The sequence below is a fragment of the Colletes latitarsis genome, chromosome 5 (assembly GCF_051014445.1).
Source record: "Colletes latitarsis isolate SP2378_abdomen chromosome 5, iyColLati1, whole genome shotgun sequence".
Taxonomy (NCBI): domain Eukaryota; kingdom Metazoa; phylum Arthropoda; class Insecta; order Hymenoptera; family Colletidae; genus Colletes; species Colletes latitarsis.
The window spans coordinates 22820822-22841551 of record NC_135138.1 but is presented as its reverse complement, the minus strand read 5'-3'; the positions used below and the strand labels follow the sequence as shown (position 1 = coordinate 22841551).

Genomic DNA, 20730 nt, shown 5'->3' with positions numbered 1-20730 from the left:
ACGTTACTCCAATTTTGCATCTTCCAGCATACAACGTGCTTTTTCAACCAACGTCCGGTTTGTTCTTTCAGCTACCCCATTTTGTTCGGGGCAATAAGGGATCGTTGTTTGATGACGGATCCCTTGGTTACTAAAAAATGAATCTAATTCAGCATTAACGAATTCTCTCCCATTATTGCTCCTCACGATTTTTATTTTAATTCCTTTTTCATTTTCAACCCATGCTTTGAAGATTTTGAATGCGGCCGTTACCTCATTTTTATTTTTTAAAAAATACACGAAGGTTATACTGGAAAAATCATCTACGAGAACAAAGAAATATTTCGCTCCTGACCAGCTTGCGTGTTTCATGGGTCCGCACACGTCAGCGTGAAGAAGTTCAAGCCTTGTAGTTGCTCTTTCTCGCTCTGTGTGTTTAAAAGGGGTTCGCGTCTGTTTTCCTTTCAAACAGGCGGTACATGGAACTCGATCAGAATTATTAAAATTAACTCCCGAGGATAAGCCCTTTCGTAAGAGATCCATCGATCTATCATTGAGGTGACCTAATCTTCTATGCCAGAGCTGATGGCTTTGCATGTGTCCCTTAGTAACTAAGGCAGTTTCCGATTTTTCATCTAATTTGTATAAACCATTTATATTCGAACCAGTAACTATTGGCTGGCCCGAAATTTTGCAATTACTTTCGTGATAAACTCTACATTTCACATCATCGAACGTAGTTATGAATCCATTTTTTGCAAGTGTGCTTATAGACAATAAGTTCATATTTAAATTCGGCACATGAAGTACGCTAGAAATAGTCTTAGGTGCGCACTCACCTTCAACGTTGACCGGTTCCAGTGGTTGCCAACTTTGTGTTGTCAGCGATCGTAATAAAGTTCTTATCGCAATCCTTAAATTCTTTAATCAGTCCTTTATTCGATGTCATATGCTTAGTAGCCCCTGAATCTATAAGCCAATCTTTGCTGTCCATTTTAGCTGATAGAGCTGAAATTAGACTCCATTCATTGGATTTTGAACGTTTAGAAAATTTTGGATTATACCCTTTAGTGTTTGGTTTAATCGTTCTGCACTGGGTAATAAATAACATGACCGATTTTATTACAACCGAAACAGCGAACTTGTCTTTTTTGAAATTTAGTACTTAGTGATCTTTGATTTGTCCTTGAAGTAAACGTTACCTCATTTATATTATCATGAACATGTCCTTTTATTTCTTCTTGTAGAAGTTTGTTTTTTATGAGGTCGCTAGTAATCTCTACCCATGAGCTGTCTAGGGCCATGACCATAGGTTTAAATTCAGGCGGAAGACCAGCTAGTATAATGACTGCTAAAAGCTTATCATCTATTGGACTCACTATATCAGAACGTTTTTGCGAGAGAGACAATGCTTCGGACACATATGCGTTCATACTTTTAAATTCGGTAAAGTCAATTTTTAGCAACAATCTCATTAAATTTAAAATTCTTGGTAATCTTTTGTCTTCATATACTGAACATAATTTTAGCCACGCATCACGAGCAGTAAGACAATTTTTAAGGTGCACGTGGCAATGTGGTTTTACATTCAGGCATAAGCATGCTAATGTGTATTAGTCTCCATACTATTCACACAGTCGCATAAATCTAATCCCATTAGGGCCATTTTCATGATAAATTTCCACGAACTAAAGTTGGAAGAATCGTCTAGTTTTGGCTCGATGTTGGGAATGTTTCCAAATATTAAGGTAGATTCTTGCGAAGAAGCTGTATTTGCTTGTCTCGTCGCCATGTTCGAATGTCACAGCAATGAAATAGAATTCGAAATAACCGCTTGAATAGTACGATTTTTTTTTTTTTTTTTTTTTATAGCTCGGCCAAAGATTGAAATAATTGATAACAATGACAAACGACGATCAAACGTAATATAGCAACGCAGTGATGTAAACTAAATACGACTGAAGAAATTCCAAACAAAGATAATACAAAATAAACTTTAAAAAACTCAGGTTTTAAATATTTAAACAACTGTGTTACGTCGGATCACTGTCGCTATTAGCAAAAAGAGATTCCCCTAGGGTTAGCCGATCGTCTTCCCCCCGGAATACAGTTACCGCTCCGGTGGCGAACTTCCCCCCAGTGCTGACGTCACGGAATGCCTTCGGAAATGTTGGCGAGTCAGGATACCTGGGCGGTGGCGTAGCGGCCTGCGGCTAGGCGGCATTGCGGGTTGGTGGCGTGAAGTTTAACTTCGGTGACTAAATTCAAGCAGCGGTTTTAAAGAAGGCAAGTAGGTGAGAAAGGAGAGTTCTGGACAAGGGGCACCGAGGGGGTGCGGGGGAGGGGGGGATGAGAGTGAGGGGGGTTGGGGGAGGGGGCCTTCGCGTCGGAGTGGGGGGGGGGTCCGTGGCGGGGCCTGCCGGGGGGTGCGGGGGAGAGGGTGGGTCCGGCAGTCGGGGTGGGGGGTCGGTAACTATTACCGACAGCCGATAATTGGTATCTACGGTCGGTAGTTAGTATCTATCGTTGGTAATTAGTATCTATGGTCGGTAATTAGTACCAACGATCGATAATTGGTATTAACGGTTGGTAATTAGCAGAGGTTAGTAAAAAGAAAGAGAGTAATTGCCTGGTATTGGTAAAAAGAGAAGGGGAGAGAAATTAGATCCATCTGGTAAAAAGAAGTGGTAATTATCAGAGGTCGATAAAGAGGAGGTGGGGAAAGAAATTAGACGCCTTTTGACGTTTTCAGTGCGAGTATAAATTGTGTAATTCTATTCCACAAAATTAGATACAGTTTTTTATTTTCAATTATTAATAGCATCATATAAAAAGTTATCCAGCGTATATGCCAACAGTTCGCAATCTACAGGCGAATTTTTGTCGTAATATTCACGAAGGATTTTGTCAGCCTCACGTTTACGCATAATAATATTCCGTTTTAAAATATTTGTAAATTCTTGGTATTTCTCACCAACTTAGTGCGTATTTTGGCATAGCCACGAATATGCATGCTCGATGCACTGTTCCAGTTCGAATAAAAATAATAGAGTTGACGGTTTCATATACATGCAAGCATCATGTAATTTCACTTGTACAATGTTCATATCATGCATTGCAACAACCGTAAGCACCAAATCACAAATTGATAACGATGTTGGAGAAGGAGCTGATAGCACATGTTGTTTGATATCCTCGCGTTTCTGAATAAACACTATCCATGTTGAGTAAGACAGCAACAATGTATTTCCTCGAGTATCGCCAAGAATAATTTCCACGGTGGATACAGGTCCTACACCAATTGCAATATCCAAATACTTGTATGCTGTGGATGTGAGGGCAAACCTCCTTCCCAGTATATGAGGCGTTGAACGCTGTTTCCTGCTACTGTTACATGTAGAAAAGTAAATAAAGAATAAAAGGTAAGTAATGATAATAAATAATGATGATAAGAAAAAATGGATAAGAAAAAATGGTGATAATAATACTTACTCATTACTTGTGCATGTTGTATCGCAAGGAATGCAATAATTCATTTTTCTAGAAAAATTTGTACGTAGAATTCAATAGATAATGTTTCACGATGATACTATCAAACGAGTGTGAATATTGTGTAGCACTTAAATGCAACGTTGCATCATATGTACCTGAGGAAGCGGCTGGCGCGTAGTGGGGTGAGGAATTTTTTATATCACCTGTTCTTTTTCTGCGAAAAGCGCATCGTTTTTTTGCAAGGCGTTTTAGATTACACTGAACACGTGCAAAAACGCAACTTCTGCAAAACGTATACATTGCATTCACAAACAAAGAATTCTGTAATATATATATAGAGACCCTTACCGTGGGAAAGAAATTAGATACCATGTTTTGATGATTTAAAAATATGATATATTTATCAAAGCAATGAATAATTATGTTACAAAACATTACTTTTATGGATCCACGAATTGTGCTAGTTATTGGGCCCCAACCATTTTTTACGTACACATTGTTCCTCTTCTTACGCAATACTTTTTCAACTAGATACACGTCGGAATTTGCAACGCGTTGCAACTCGTGTTCGTAGAATCCTCTAGCAATTGATTTTTCATAAATATCTTTCAGCAGATACGTTGCAGGATTAGTTTTCTGTACCTCGGCGATTGTAAATATTTCAGTGCTCCAATTCGGTGTGTAACTTTTTTCAAAAATTATCTTGAATTTGCTCACGCGTACTGCATCTCCCATTTTGAATCGTGCAGGAGCGGCAATTTTTATATGATTATACACCATTGTTAAGAGCTTAGCAGCGTTTGTTGGTGTAACATCAATTGGTCGCATAGCGATAGTTTGATGCTTTTGCGCGTTGTAATTTGATGTGAGATGCTGCAGCGAATCGATCCATTTATAATTTCCATTAAGCGTAAACAGTTTCCACATATCGTTTTTGAGTGTACGATTGAACCGCTCGACGACTGACGCCTTCATCACCGAATACGTAATATAATCACCGAATATGTAATGGGAGCCTCTGTTATACCGCGTGTAAAGTCGCATCTCGACCACGTCGTACCCATGTACTATGACGCGTCTTCGGGAAAAATGCCTTCTCGCCGGAGCATGCAATTTTTCCACAAGGCACCATTTCTCGATAATGGGGGTTTTCTTCTCAGCCATGCATGACTCACCACTGATGCGAAGACCTGACGTACACGTCTTATCAAACATCACATCGATGTTCTACGCCACAACGTCACAACGTTCCAACGCCTCAACGTCCCAACGCCCCAACGCCCCAACGTCCCAACGTCCCAACGTCCCAACGTCCCAACGTCCCAACGTCCCAACGTCCCAACGTCCCAACGTCCCAACGTCCCAACGTCCCAACGTCCCAACGTCCCAACGTCCCAACGTCCCAACGTCCCAACGTCCCAACGTCCCAACGTCCCAACGTCCCAACGTCCCAACGTCCCAACGTCCCAACGTCCCAACGTCCCAACGTCCCAACGTCCCAACGTCCCAACGTCCCAACGTCCCAACGTCCCAACGTCCCAACGTCCCAACGTCCCAACGTCCCAACGTCCCAACGTCCCAACGTCCCAACGTCCCAACGTCCCAACGTCCCAACGTCCCAACGTTTCAACGTCCCAACGCCCCAACGTCCAGCTATTGATGCATTTGATTCCGGAATTCCATAATATCCCTCTCCAAGTGATTCAGTTGATCTTTCAAACTCTGAACGTAATCTTGAAACATGATCATCTTGTCGAATTCATCTTGTCGATTTTTTATAATTGTCATGTTTTCTTGCAAGTACAGTTTGTTGATAGCATCACCATCCTCTACAGGTGGTGCTACTCGACGAATCTTGCGCGACTCTGCATCATAATCGGCACCAACAATACATAGAGCGTTGTTGCACACATAATTTCTCACTACTCCGTTCCAGCGATAGTATCATTTCATTGTTCCAAACGATGACCCAAACTTGTTGATTGGCATTTTGATAATGATTGACTGTATCGCCAAAGTGCAGCTTAATTTATAATGAGTTCTACCTCGCGAAGTTCCTCGATAATCAATAACATCTCATTGTCGTGAGCATTGTGACCGGCTTGACGCGAAGCCTCGAGAAATCGAAGCTGATCTACGAGTTCGTTAGGATCATTCCAGTAAACGTAATCAATCTTGTTGCTGGTTAATCTCATCGAGCTTGGTACACCCTTTCCAACTTTTCTATCTTTCAATAAAGGTTTGATTACATAGTTATACTTGTATCCTTTGTTGCCTAATGTTTTACCATACGAATCATGCTTGTACTTATGTGCTCTCGTTGTCAGCAGTATGTCCCTATATTTGCATTCATCAGCCTCAGTATAAATGTCGTTATCTGGAATTTTCTTAAATATCAATTCATAAAGACCGGGTGTACCAGAATATCGTATGCCATCGATAATTATGTTATCGGCATTGTCCACATCAACATGTTTATTACCGAGCATCGGTCCATCATTACCGAGATAAACATCGTACACATGATCCATACCAACCTCTATGTCTCCGCGTAATACAGGCGCGATGTATTTTTGGCTCAGCGGACCTAGGTGATTCCGCAACGTTTTTTCACCTTCCGACGTTTGCAGCCGACTTTGAACAGACGTTGAGAAACTGCTTTTTGGGCTTTCAAAAACATCTTCGTTTGCTAAGCTTTTTAGACTTTCAAATGTATCTTCGTTTCCTAAGCTTTTGGTTGCTGGTGTTGTTTTAATCGGTATAGAGGCCATCGTATTCATACCAGGTAAACTGCTTAATCTTGCTGAGGTTTTTATTGTTGGCACCGTCTTAATCGATGTAGAGGCCGGTGTAGAAATCATGGGATTCATATCGAGTAAACTGCTTAATCTTGGTTTTTCTATTTTTGATGGTTTCGAAAGATTTAACCAGTAATTTGATTGTGTTTTATCCGATTCCTTGATATTCGGAGTGGCTAATGGTTCGCTTCCGATATCTGTATTATTGTATAGATCATAATTTTTTGTCGCGTTGTCGACAATTGCTTTCAGCGGTTCAGTAACAGGCTTAAAGTGTTTTTCCAGCGCAATCTCTTCCTCAATTTTATGTTTTCAATTCACGATACTTTTTGCGAATCAAATCACTCGTTCCCGCAATCTGTTTCGTTATCCTCTCACAATCTTCAATATTGTTGCTCATGTTGGAACACTGCTTTGTCAACGTGTCGGAAATAACTGAACATGTTATGATATTGCAAAGTCATTAAATCCCTTTCTATAGCGACCATTCCATAATGCGCTGTCTTTATCAATCACTACAAATCCATATTTTTCTTGCCAACAAGCGGTACACAATTTGCAGAAATTCTCAAATGACATGTCAGTGTTAACATGATCGTTGTATACATGTTTTAGATTTGTACCATTTTGTTTGAACATGATCAACAGGTTCGCGTTGTCGCGTATCAGGTGCTTCGGTATCTTTGCATATGTCTGACAAAGATAGAAACAATCGACGTCCGAGTGCCTACCCATTGCAAATTATTTTCTTCCCGCGTTTTGCTTATCATATGCCACATCATCAAAGATAAAAATGGAATTCGGAAGTGCATCGCTCGTCGGAACGACATCGCTGTTATTCGAAAATGTAAAATAACCAATTTCATCTATCGATGAGAATATATTTTCTAGATATCGATATTTCGGTTGTTGCAACGATTTCGAGTACACGTGCGGACTTTCTAACAAACCAATCAACACGTTCGTTTTACCGCAATTCGATGAATCGCAGATGATACCACGTATAGAGGCCGGCAGCATATTTCCATGTTTGCGTAACTCTTTCTCAGACTGTATCTTTTTGTCTACATTAGTCACTTTGATCATAGGTGATTGACGTATGAACTGCATATTTTATCAGCACTATACAAATGAAGATACTTTTGAAAGAGTGCTGGTCTATTTATAGCGATGCATAGAGCTGACACGATCAGTATTGAAATATAACCTGCCGAGTCAGCAGAACACACATTGACTGTCTACCACCACCATCGATAAACAATTGTGGCGAATGTCAACAAAAATTGGGAAAGGCCTATTAAATCGTTTGGCGCGATGCGATCAAGGTATCAATCCGCTGGACGCTGCATGCCGCGAGCATGATATAGCGTATTCGCAAAATAACGATCTCGTAAAACGACACGTATCTGACAACATCCTAGCAGCAAAAGCACGAGAACGCATTACCGCGAGAGATTCCAGTCTCGGGGAAAAGGCTGCTGCTACAACCGTTTGGGCGACTATGAAGGCCAAACCAAAATTCGGTATGGGTTTGAAAAAGAAAAAAAAGAGTGCTGCGAAGAAGCGAATACTTCCAACGGCGAAACGTGGCGGTATCCTACCGATTGTACCATTATTGGGGGTTTTCGGCTCATTGGTCAAAGGGACGGCAGGAGTCGCGAAGGTTGTGAACGATAAGAAGGCAATGCAGCGTCAGCTAAGAGAAATGAAACGCCATAATCTCGCCATGGAAGGTCACGGACTTTATCTCGCGCCATACAAACGCGGGCGAGGAGTCTCAAAGAGGAAAAAAAAAAGTCAAAATTAAAATGCCTGAAGGCGTAACCACAAACATACAACTGCAGCAACTGGCAAAGTGTATGCGTATTCCATATTTCAGAGGTATATTTATGCGCAATACTTTACCAACAGATGGGGTACGCAGGAGTGAGAGCGGAATCGTAAATTTGGATACTGTTGAAGGACCAGGTACTCATTGGGTGGCATATGCAAAACGGGGAACATGCACCATATATTTTGATAGTTTTGGCAATCTTCAACCACCGAGGAAACTGATACAATATTTGAAGAATAGTGTAATCGAGTATAATCACATGCCTTATCAGCGCTATAATCAAAGCAATTATGGACAGCTGTGTTTACAGTTTCTGCTGACAGTTGACAATCAATTTAAGGACAATCATTGTACGCTTTAACTCCAGTATCCGTTGAAACATGTCGCTGACGCTAACGCTCATCGGGCAAAGTAGTATTCTCGCAGTAAGCTATTTTCCAGCCATCGATTTGAGCAATGGTGATTACGAACTCGGTCTTATGGACTTTGAAACATATTACACAGTACCGAATGTAAATTTGTCAAATAATAAATTTTACTACGATAATGATGATAAGGAAATCATTATTCCAGAGGGATCTTATGAGCTGGACGACATTCACATGTATTTTCATACATTCATACAGGATAATGAAGGGAACCCACCCTTGATGCTTAGAGCTAACAACAATACGATGAAGAGCGAAATCAAGTATAATTATAGCATAAATTTTACCAAATCCAATACTATTGGCTCATTGCTGGGGTTTTCAACGAATCGGGTGCTGCAACCACGAAAATGGTGTGAATCGGATGCATCAATCAATATAATGAACGTAAATATCATTCGCATTGAATGCAACGTGATAGCTGGTGCTTACAGCAATAACAAGTGTGCGCACACGATACATGGGTTTTCGCCTACCGTTCCACCAGGATATAAGATATCGGAAATACCAACACAGATCATTTACCTTCCGATTACTGCACGAAGCATTTCGGATTTGACGATTCGCGTTGTGAATCAAGACGATCAATTGCTTGATTTTCGAGGGGAACAGATCACCGTTCGACTGCATGTGTGGAGACAACGACTGTAGTGGGAGATGCTTGTGCTGAACGAAGGGGAGCAAGCGAAACAGACGACGCGTGAAAATAAAGAGAAGACAATTCAATCGCTTGCACACCACACTGTATCGAATATTGACTATCTGAAACCATCAGGCGAGAGGACAATTCGATCACCCACGAAACTTACTGCATCGAATGTTGAATTTCTGAAATCGTTGGGTTTTGTTGTACGAAATGGCTAATATCTTAAAGATTGGAAGCGAACCGATCTTTGACGATCGCATTGTCAAGATTGAAACTCACACATACAACCCATACGCCAACACAACGGTTGGACACAACGATGAGATACGAATACCTATACAACAGCAGGATTTATACACGCTACCATGTGAGAGCTTTCTATACGTTGAAGGAAGATTCATAGTAAAGAAGCCAAACAATGAGTTGGATGTATTCCTCGGAAATAATTGTGTTGCGTTTATGTTTGATGAAATTCGATATGAACTCAATGGTGTGGAGATCGATCGTAATAGAAACGTTGGGATAACAAGTACCGTCAAAACATTTGTGTCCTCAACATATGACAAATCGTTAATTTTACGGAATGCTGGATGGGCCGCACAATCAAACATGCCGACAGGTTTGCTGCACAGGTTGGGGTTTTGCGAAGATTACAAGCGTATAGTAGTCAACGCTCGACATGAACTCATCCTTATACGCGCTCGCAATGATAACAACTGCATCATTGCAAATTCCGCGCTGGAGCCGGAGATGGAATTACTAAAGATACAGTGGCGAATGCCGCGCATTATACTGAATGATACGAATAAACTATCGATGTTGCGGATTTTGGAAAGCGGACAATACCTAAGCATGAGTTTTCGTTCGTGGGACCTGTACGAGTACCCATTATTGCAAAGTACAACAAAACATTCGTGGGCTGTTAAAACTGCAACTCAGCTGGAGAAACCGCGATACGTCATTTTTGCGCTGCAGACTGGTCGAAGGAACATCATATCTAAAGATGCGAGCAACTTCGATGAATGTAACTTGACCAATGTGAAATTGTATCTAAACTCTGACTTTTATCCATATGATGACTTGAATCTTGATTTTGATAAAAACAGATATGCTATTCTTTTTGATATGTATGCACGTTTTCGTAAAGCTTATTATGGATACGACTGTTACGAAATGCTTTGCAACAGGGAGAACTTTTCGTTGTATGGACCGTTTGTAGTCATCGATTGTTCGAGACAGAACGAATCAATCAAGAGCGCTACCATAGATGTGCGAATAGAATTTGATTGTAAAGAAAACGTGCCAGCAAATACTACCGCCTATTGTCTTATTTTACATGATCGTGTTGTCGAATACTGTCCACTGTCCAACGTTGTGCGCAAGATTACATAAACTGTAACATCAGCAATGTTTGTAATATATATATAACAGGCGGACACGCCGCATTGCAGCATAGTTTCAAAGATATTTTCATGATGGTACCAATTGGTAACAATTGTCGACATACAAGGATTCGTTAGCGACACAGACTTTGTTGTAAAGGAAGTGACAGTGCTGAAAAAAGGAAGCACTTTAGCGCATTATATCTTCCAAAGTCCATATTCATGGTGTTTATTATCTGCAACCGATAAATCACGAGCTACTTGGGTGACGAAGAATCATCACGGACTGTCGTGGGGTGATGGTTTTATACCCTACAGCATGAGCAAAATGCTTATTACATCGGCAATAGTAGATGAGTCAAACCCAATCGTCTATGTAAAAGGGCTTCAAAAGCGTGATTGGTTAACCAACATGGTGGCTGAACATATTAATGCTGAGAACATCGATGCTGATTATGGTGATATTGAATGCTTAAAAAATCTTGATTGTGCAAACACATGGCGATGTGGTAACCATAAAAAGACATGCGCTATGCAAAATGTATTTAAATTATACAGCGAGTGGTTGAAATATCAGAAATAATTTTTTTTTTTTTACTGTGAACTTTTCATAATGTAAAATTAATAACAAATTGGGGTGAGGGAGATGTGTAGAGATACTGATCATGATACCATGTATATATAAGTTGTTTTATTACATACTATAATTACATACATAAAAATATAAATAAAAATATGAATAAAAAATATAAAAATTACATAAAAATATAAATAAAAATATATATAATGAAAAAAATTAATAAAAAATATAAAAATTACATAAAAATATAAATAAAAATATATAATGAAAAATGAATAAAAAATATAAAAATTATTAATATAAGTTCTCACAAACTATTATCGCTTGTCTTGATATTTTATGCAGCGGGATTTTTTGTATTGCCTCGACACACCCCATGCAGTGTAACGGATCAGCAAGTTTGTATACTTGTGTGCTACATTTGCTACAATATAATGTATTGCGGCGTTCATCATCAAACATTGATGTCATCGCCGAAATATGAGGTGGTTCTTTGTCATATTCCATGGATTCATAATATGGTAGTGCGGCTAGACATTCCTCACAAATTCGCCATGGTTCCCGTCTCCGTCTATAACGCTCGCCTCCCCACAAGCAATGTCTCTTGTTGATGATATTATATCTTATTGTAACTAATGTAACCTCCGCATATGGGCGGGCACCATCTGAGCTAACTCTTGCTGCGTGGGGACGAGAATGTTCATATTAGAATATTATATTTTATAATTGAGGTTGTTAAAATATGATACAAACTAATGTGATAAAAATTATTTCTGCTTTACATACCTTCGATCCACTTGTCTGCAACCATTGTTAAAAAATTTTTTTATTTTTTATGTAAAAAAAAACTTAAAAATCACTTCTGCTATAAATGGCGTGGGCTGGTCGTACAACTCTTTATATAGTGCATTACTCAGGTGGGGGAGGACTTGGTCTTCTTAGGAATGGAAGTGATACTCGCTCGTAAGGTTCGTAGAATTGTATCTTGCCAGCTTCTCCCCCACAGCGTTCTGCAGACGTCGCGTTCTTGGATCTTCTGATCGAGGGTATTATCGTAAGGCAATGTTACTAAGGTCTGTGTTTGAGTTACAAACATATGTATACTGGTACGTCTAAAGCGGTATTTTATAATGTCCCCATGGTAGCGTCTCGGTCGAATATGGTACGATATATCGTTTGTCATCGTATGGACTCAAAGCAATTTTTGTTTCTGATATCGTGTACACTTCATGCAATGTGGATCTTACATACGATTGGTGACAAATCTTTTCAACCTCACCCATCAAACATTGCACATAATCATCAAATGTTATAGTTCGTGCTACAACATTACTCTTGACATCTTTCACCTTTCTTCGTATCTTTCTTACCATCTACTTGTATGGCATACATCTTCGCTCTCAATCCAACAAATTCGGTCATAATCGCACCATTATTTTCATCTTTCATTAAACCTAGTACCTTCTTATTAGCAAGGGGAATACCATATCGATTATCTGTGGGATAATCGCTCGTGTCAAAGAGAGCAATATCGCGTATCATAAGTTCATAAATATCGTCACACTCGATGTGGTAGATTAGACAGTCTGTATCGGTGTACATAATTTTACATTTATTCCTATGTGTGGGTAACATGTAATCATGATGGAATTCATACAAACAAATCTTAGATATACAGTTACCGAAGAAAGTGTCCATACACCGCAACACGTTCAGTTTAAACAATAAAAACTTTGATTATAGAAGGCCAGTTAACTATGGAAGGCATACATGCAGTTAGGGAATTAACTCAGCTTTCAGATAGTATGAATTTTATTGTAACTTAAATAAAAATACAACAGACAAATCTCAAATGCCGAATGAAGTAAGAAAATCAGCGAGAAAAAAGTATTCATACAGAATTTTGTTTGTATGTGAATCAGTCATATTTATAGTAATTAATATTTTGTAGGATATCCGTTATTATCAATAATCGCTTGTAATCGCCTGGGCATAGATTCAATTAAATTATTTGTTACATTTCTTTCCATTTTTTGCCATTCCTCTTGCAAAGCATTTGTTAAATCATTTTTATTTGAAATTTTATATTTTTGCAAACGATGTTTCAATTCTTGCCATATATGCTCAATTGGATTTATGTCCGGTGATTGCGGAGGAGTTTCCAGAACGTGAGGAGTATTGTATAAAAGCCATTCTCTAATTAAATGAGTCTTGTGGATGGGAGCGTTATCTTGCTGAAAATAGTAATTATCAGAAAGACCTAATTTCCGTGCGCTGTCTTTCAAATTTGATTTTAAAATATCTAAATATTTATATTGGTCTACTATTCCATCAATGAGATGCAAGTTTCCCAGGCCATTTGCGGCCATACAGCCCCATACCATAAGGCTACTTCCACTATGTTTGACTGTAGGTCTAATATTTTTGGGCCTTAAAGATTCTCCCTTTTTTCTGTACACTAATTTTCGTCCATCTGAACCCCAAGTATTAAATTTGCTCCCGTCTGAGAAAATAACTTGCTTCAAAAATCTAACGGTTTATTTATGTAAATTTTTGCGAAATTAAGTCTTTTTTCTCTATTCACCTTATTGACGTAGGGTTTTTTCCTCGCTACTCGTGCGAAATACCCTGATTCTTTAAGTTTGTTTGATATCGTTTTTGGACAAATTTTGTTACCAGTTCTTGCTTCTAATTCTGCTGCGATTTTAGGTGCACTTTCAAATGGATTTTCTTTTATTTTCTTTGTAATAAATCTTTCATCCCTTTCAGTTAACTTACTCGGTCTCCCGGAACGACGCATATTTTCAATTAATCCTGTACTTTTGTACTTATTAACTATATATTGTACACTAACATGACTCCTTTTTACCATTTCACCAATCTCGCGAAGTGATTTCCCACTTCTCCATATTTCAATTACAATTTTTCTTTCCTCTATTGTAGTTTCCTTATTTTTAGCACTCATTATGATACAAATGTGGCGCGACAAACTGGCGCCGAGTCCCGCCATCTGTTTAGATTAAGTTTCGAGAGCGTCCGAGCGAATGGGTCCGATTGCATGCGGAGTGTTTGGGTTCGAAAGAATGTTTAGAGCGTCTGGTCGAATGTCGCGAGGGGTGCGTGTGTTTAGCGTTAGTTTAGAGTGAGAGAATTGGGAATGAATGAGATAAAGAATGTCGGTGTGGCATGAGCGAACGAATGGTTAGTTCGTAAGTTAGTTGGGTAAGACAACTCGTCGAATAGAGACACGCCGGGATACGGCGTGCGCGCTACCGAATAAAAAGTATTTCGATAAGTTGCAATGTTATTCGGCACCGCATCCCACTACCTTCTCCACACAAACTATGATTCTTTAACAAACCACGCTAACAATTGACGAAATGCTATGAAACAAAAGAAACAGAAATATAAGAAAGACGAGATTCTCCCAACATTTTGAGTTTTATTGGTATATTTTGCCAATAGATATCACGTATGAATACTTTTTTCTCGCTGATTTTCTTACTTCATTCGGTATTTGAGATTTGTTTGTTGTATTTTTATTTAAATCATAATCAAATTCATACTATCTGAAAGCTGAATTAATTTCCCAACTGCATATTTGCCTTTCATAGCTAAGTAGCCTTCTATAATCAGAGTTATTATTGTTTAAACTGAATGTATTGCGGTGTATGGATACTTTTTTCGGTAACTGTATCTAGTATACACATACCCACGTAGATTGGTTTGTTAAATTTTACGAACAATTTATGCAGTTCGATCGCAACTAGGTTTTCCGAAAATATGCTGCGACTGTGGAAATTTGGCTTAGCGATCAGTGCCTCCGCACCGCATCTCCCTTCCCATTTTGTTACTAATTTTACATCTACATGATTACGCACATTCTCCATGGTTTTACCAAACACTGCATTGTTCATTAACTTATATAAATTTTTTTCACAATCGCTTGTAGCAAAAGTTCTGAACTTTGTATTTAGTCCGATGTAATCGCGAAGCCATGGAATTAGGAAAACTATAATCCGCGGTGAACTTCAGTTACGCGAAGGCCATGACGAATACATTGTTGCAGATTGCGGTAGTGTATTCCGTAACGCTTCTTATCGTATAGAGTCGCGAGGAGCTTCTCCTGGCGCTTGCCAGGCGGTTTATCATGTGTTGGGCAGAACGGTAGGTCAGTGTGCGAATCATGCAGACGTTGCGGATACTCCAGATAGACTTCTAAAATATACCTCGTCGATGAGTCTAACGCTACGGCCATTACATCTACATCTTTGTTGTTGGCCCACTGAAAATTGGCATATGGTAATGCTTGACACATTGCCCAGCCGTACAAATTATTTACATCGAAATACATTAAATATGACGACGGTTGCGATGGATCGTGTGACTGCATGGACTTGTTGTTGGCTCGCGCGCGTCTATTGGAACATTGACTCAAACCACCACGTATACCACGTTCGATAAATAGGACCATGTCGATATCGGTAAGAAGTTCGAAATTGATACGTGTATGCTTCAGCATGGCATCCCACGTAAAACCAGGCAAAGTATAATAGTGTGCGGGGTCGAGTCCATAATTTGCGATGCAACTATTGCGAAAATTTTCAAAAATATCAGCCAACAGCGAGACATCCGTCTTCAGATACAAATCGCTATACTCGCCAAGCGTTTCAATGGAGAACCGCTTCCACACGTTGACAGCGTGTGCGTAGTCGTTTTCGAATACTGTATCGCCAGTTAAGGAACTGTAAAATGAATTGCGTGATGGTAAACATGATTGGTCCAACTTTTCGACACAGTCAATGTACTCGTACGGAAACACCCCTTTTCGCGTCAATAAATCAAAATCTTCCGCAGATAATTTTTGAAACTCGGACCGTGTAATTTTAAGTTTATCTTTACTAAGAAAAGATACCAATTTCTCGAGACTTGTATTTAAAAATTTGAACGAATCTATGAATTGCAGTTTTATACGCTTGCGCGAGTTTGATTCTTCATTCGCGTTTTCAACGTATTTTGTAAATGAAATGTACTTCTCTTTTGTTATCGGCAATACAGTGACGTCACCCTCGAATGCTGTGGTTATCTCCTTGATAATAAAATGTGAATTATTACCGGATAAATTGTGAAAGACCACGGGGATGGCAAACGCGTCTTTATAATTTAGATTGTGATTTGAATGCGCGGGACCTCTGTACCGACCGGTCAAATGACAATGATCGCGTACCCGCTTGTCATCTCGCGTAAACGGTGTTTCGCATATGTGACAGTGTGTTGCAGTATTAAAATTTCGTAATTGTTCAGCTGATAAATTTTCCATGGGTACATTGATCGATAAAATGGACTTTACACGATGTGACAAATCTTGAAGTTGTCTCACAAACCATGATACGCAATCAGGATCGCGACGAGATTGAAACGTAGATAACAAGTCGTCGTACGAGCACCGCACATAATATCCCACACTAAATACTCGATGATGCTGATACGTGTATCTTGACGCTTCTCGATCAGTATCCGTTTTCTCCAGGATGCATTCCAGATCGGCATACACGATAAACGGAACACGCTCTTTCCTGTTGTAGTTGCTGAAGCTGAGCCACTTACTGTCATCATCATTTGGTAATATGATTGCGCAATCATTCATCTTCTCGCAATCCATGGTGTGTGCTTCCATCTTCTCATTCGAACTAAAGTAGTGCAAGCATCTGCAATAAGAGACATAGTTTTTATATAACAAAAATATTTAGAAAAAATTTATTATATACATACCTATCACAAAAGTATTTCCTGCCATTATGTTTACTCAATTGTGTGCATACGAGGCGAGATAAGTTCTTAATCCATGCGAAATGTCCCACGTCGTTTGCTCCTTCTAAATACAACAAATTGACATGCCTCTCCATCTTCTTATCGATGACTCGTATCGGTAACACCTTCTTATTCTCAATGGTATAGACATTCATGGAGATGTTGTTGATATGTTCAAACGTTTTAATTTGGTTCAATGTCATTGGAAATTCAATATCCTGGATATTCAACACTGTTGTATAATGAGGATATGACGATGCCAGAGATACGTGACTTTCGACTGGATACAGAGCGGCCACCACCGACCACGCAAAACATGCATTGTCCGTCGAGCATACATTGATTACAGCTTTCTTTAGTCGTATCTCTCGCGGTAATTGTATGGCACATCCCGCATGCATCGGCATATATTTATTTACATTAACAATTAATTTGAGTATACGGACAGCGCCCACCTACTATCGCGTTCCTGAAACACGTCTAAGGATGCTAGAATGGGTTCGATGACGAGTAAATCATACCATTCGCATAGGTCAGACAAGCGAAAAAGTTCACAGTTTTTCGTGTTAACACTTTTGTTTGCACATTTGTTACCAGCCACAAATTCACCGTTAAGTATAGTATTTATTTTTACACTATCATGTTTCAGCACGATGTTCCGCACATGATCGACTACAATGTCCCGCGCATCTTCGAGAAAATTGCGAGGCTCTATGTGGTTAGAATTTATCACCACACCGGTCAATATATGGTTAACGAAAGCTGTTTCAATTTCACGCCATCTGAGTCTTGCACTGTGTCCAGCACCCACATGTACAAATCGATTGCGTGTCGAATCTTTCAGACTTTCCAATCTAGCGATACGAGCAAACAATGATTGTTTTTCACCGATTGAGAGTCGCGGTCTCTTGATTCGGCTTCGTTTCTCCAACGAATTGACATAGTCGTCAAATCGATGTTCCCATAAATTGTATTCTTCCTTCGATCTTAATTGAGCGGCCTGCTCGTACAGCTCCTGCTCTTGATGATCCATACTGTCGTCTTTTGTGTTAATGTGTATAGTGATGCTCACGATATATTTAATCTAAAAGACATTTTTTGCAAAAGACACTTTTCGTAGAAGAAGAACACGTAATATAAAAAATTCCTCCCCCCACTACGCGCCATCCGCTTCCCCTGGTACATATGATGCAACGTTGCATTGAAGTGCTGGACAATATTCACACTCGTTTGATAGTATCATCGTGAAACGTTATCTATTGAATTCTACGTTCCAATTTTTCTGAAAAAATGAATTACTATATTCCTCGCGATAGAGCATGCACAAGTAATGAGTAAGTATTATTATCACCATTTTTTTCATATCGTTATTACTTATCGTCATTACTTACCTTTCATTCTTTACATACTTTTCTATATGTAACAGTAGCAAGAAACAGCGTTCAACGCCTCATATACTGGGAAAGAGGTTTACATAAAATACATTGTTGCTGTCTTACTCAACATGGATGGTGTTTATCCAGAAACACGAGAATATCGAACAACATATGTTATCAGCTCCTTCTCCAACATCATTATCAATTTGTCATTTGCTGCTTACGGTTGTTGCAATGCGCGGCATGAACATTGTACAAGTAAAATTACATGGCGCTTGCATGTATATAAAACCGTCAACTCTATTAGTTTTATTCGAACTGGAACAGTGCATCGAGCATGCATATTCGTGACTATGCCAAAATACGCACTAAGTTGGTGAGAAATACCAAGAATTTACAAATATTTTAAAACGGAATAGTATTGTGCATAAACGTGAGGCTAACAAAATCCTTCGTGAATATTACGACAAATATTCGTCTGTAGATTTCGAGCTGTTGGCACATGCGCTGGATAACATTTTATACGATGCTATTAATAATTAAAAATAAAAAAAAAAATGTATCTAATTTTGTGAAATAGGATTACACAATTCTCCACCTCCTCTTTATCGACCTCTGATAATTACCTCTGATAATTACCTCTTCTTTTTACCAGAGGCATCTAATTTCTTTCCCCTTCTCTTTTTACCGACACCTGGCAATTACCCTCTTTCTTTTTTACTAACCTCTGGTAATTACCAACCGTTAATACCAATTACCTATCGTTGATACACCCCCGACGGGTCCATTATGACCCCCTCCCCACTCCACGCGCAGAGCCCTCGCCCCCTCCCCCGCGCCCCATGGAGCCCCTTGTCCAGAACTATCCTTTTTCACCTACTAGTTTAGTCAGAACTATCGCCAGACAATCAGCTTCCGAACCCTCAGGTATCAATGTTAACCCCTCCTCCACACTTTGTGTAAAACGCGATAAATGTGGAGTTTCTCCGTCGAAAGTCGGTATCGTCGATGTAACGTTCTGTATGCATATCTTTTTTGTCAACAGTGACATTGAATTTACAAGCGATAATGTTAAGTTCATAATATCGTTCGACGAAATATTTGCTTGTGAACTTGTCATTTTTAATAATTTATTTTAATTCAACTAGAGGAAACTAGTATATTTTAATCCAATTAACAATGTGTATTAACTAGCGAAAACTAGCTTATTCTTAACAAGAGTTAACTGGTTGACTTAACTAGCGGAAACTAGTATATCGTCCAAATACAATATGAGAAATTTCAACTTCTCAAGAAACCCAAAAATTACGTAGCGATTCTAAAATGGTTAAATCCCACCGCTGTTACCAGTTTCTGTCACGAGCCAGGGCCGTGCAGCGCGCGTGGCCTGCGAGTGCGAGAGAGAGTATGGAATATGGTTTCAGTTTGTTAGTTAGGTACATGGACAAACCCGATGTGAATTCGGGGAGCCGCTAGGACAGTTGATAACGAGGACGGACCTGATGCGAAATCAGGGAGCCTCTGGGATGGAGTCACGTACGGACGAACCTGGTGCAAAACCAGGGAGCCATAGGAGGGTGAAACGTCGTGAACGAACCCGATACGAAATCGAGGAGCCACTAGTTTATAAGAATTTGTATTTGAATTTAGGATATGTTAATTGAACTTGTAACTTTGATTTATTAAATATAATATAACCCGAGCGGTAAGATTATATTATTATGGGAACGTTTAATTAATAATAATCGCTGTATATAATTATGGGTTAAAGAGGTTGAATAACTCTGATTTAATAATGAAAGTAAGTATATTCTTAAACCAACAAGTAAAATACAAGTGTTTCGTGTATCTTATGTCGCGATCAAAGAATGATTATATTTACCTAAAATGATCTTGCACGGTGTTGACGCACTGGCGATGCGGGGGTAAGACGGTTGAAAATAATGGCCCTAATAGAATTTGTGCCAGTTCACGGATTCTATATGGTTTAATATTGATACGAAAGGGTACTGTAACCCGATCTCACGAAATACAACTGACTATCAAAAATCGTATACGCGTAACGAGAGACGTGACGTTGATTCTAACGTGACGGTACGATTATGATCCTCAGAGTAAGAAAATCAAAGGGTTTATATACCCAAAAATCCGTGGGGGAGGATTCAGATGCACGTTAGACATTACAATATTTGGTAATCTCCGAATTGCGTTAGTCACCGAGCAGCTGCATCTCGTGAGAACTGACTCTGCATTCCAAAGGGTAGATAAGTAGCAGGGCGTTTTCCTAATGCACGCAAGTGGTACAGAAAAATTGGGGAACGAAACGTTCAGCATACGTAACACCTTCCACATTCTTGCTTTAAATTTTGTATCCATATATTTTTTGTGAGATAAATCATATAAC

General features: G+C 39.3%; 1 protein-coding gene across 1 annotated transcript; it reads right to left on the bottom strand.

Annotated features, from left to right (window-relative positions):
- Positions 1-820: 820 nt before the first annotated feature.
- LOC143342002 (uncharacterized) lies at positions 821-17179 on the bottom strand. The gene is made up of 4 exons (XM_076765482.1): positions 16912-17179; positions 15901-16847; positions 1182-1492; positions 821-1072 (listed from the first exon to the last, which is right to left on the bottom strand). Exons 1-4 carry the CDS (start codon positions 17151-17153, stop codon positions 821-823), a joined length of 1752 nt encoding a protein of 583 aa, XP_076621597.1. The 5' UTR covers positions 17154-17179.
- Between the last annotated feature and the right edge of the window lie 3551 nt (positions 17180-20730).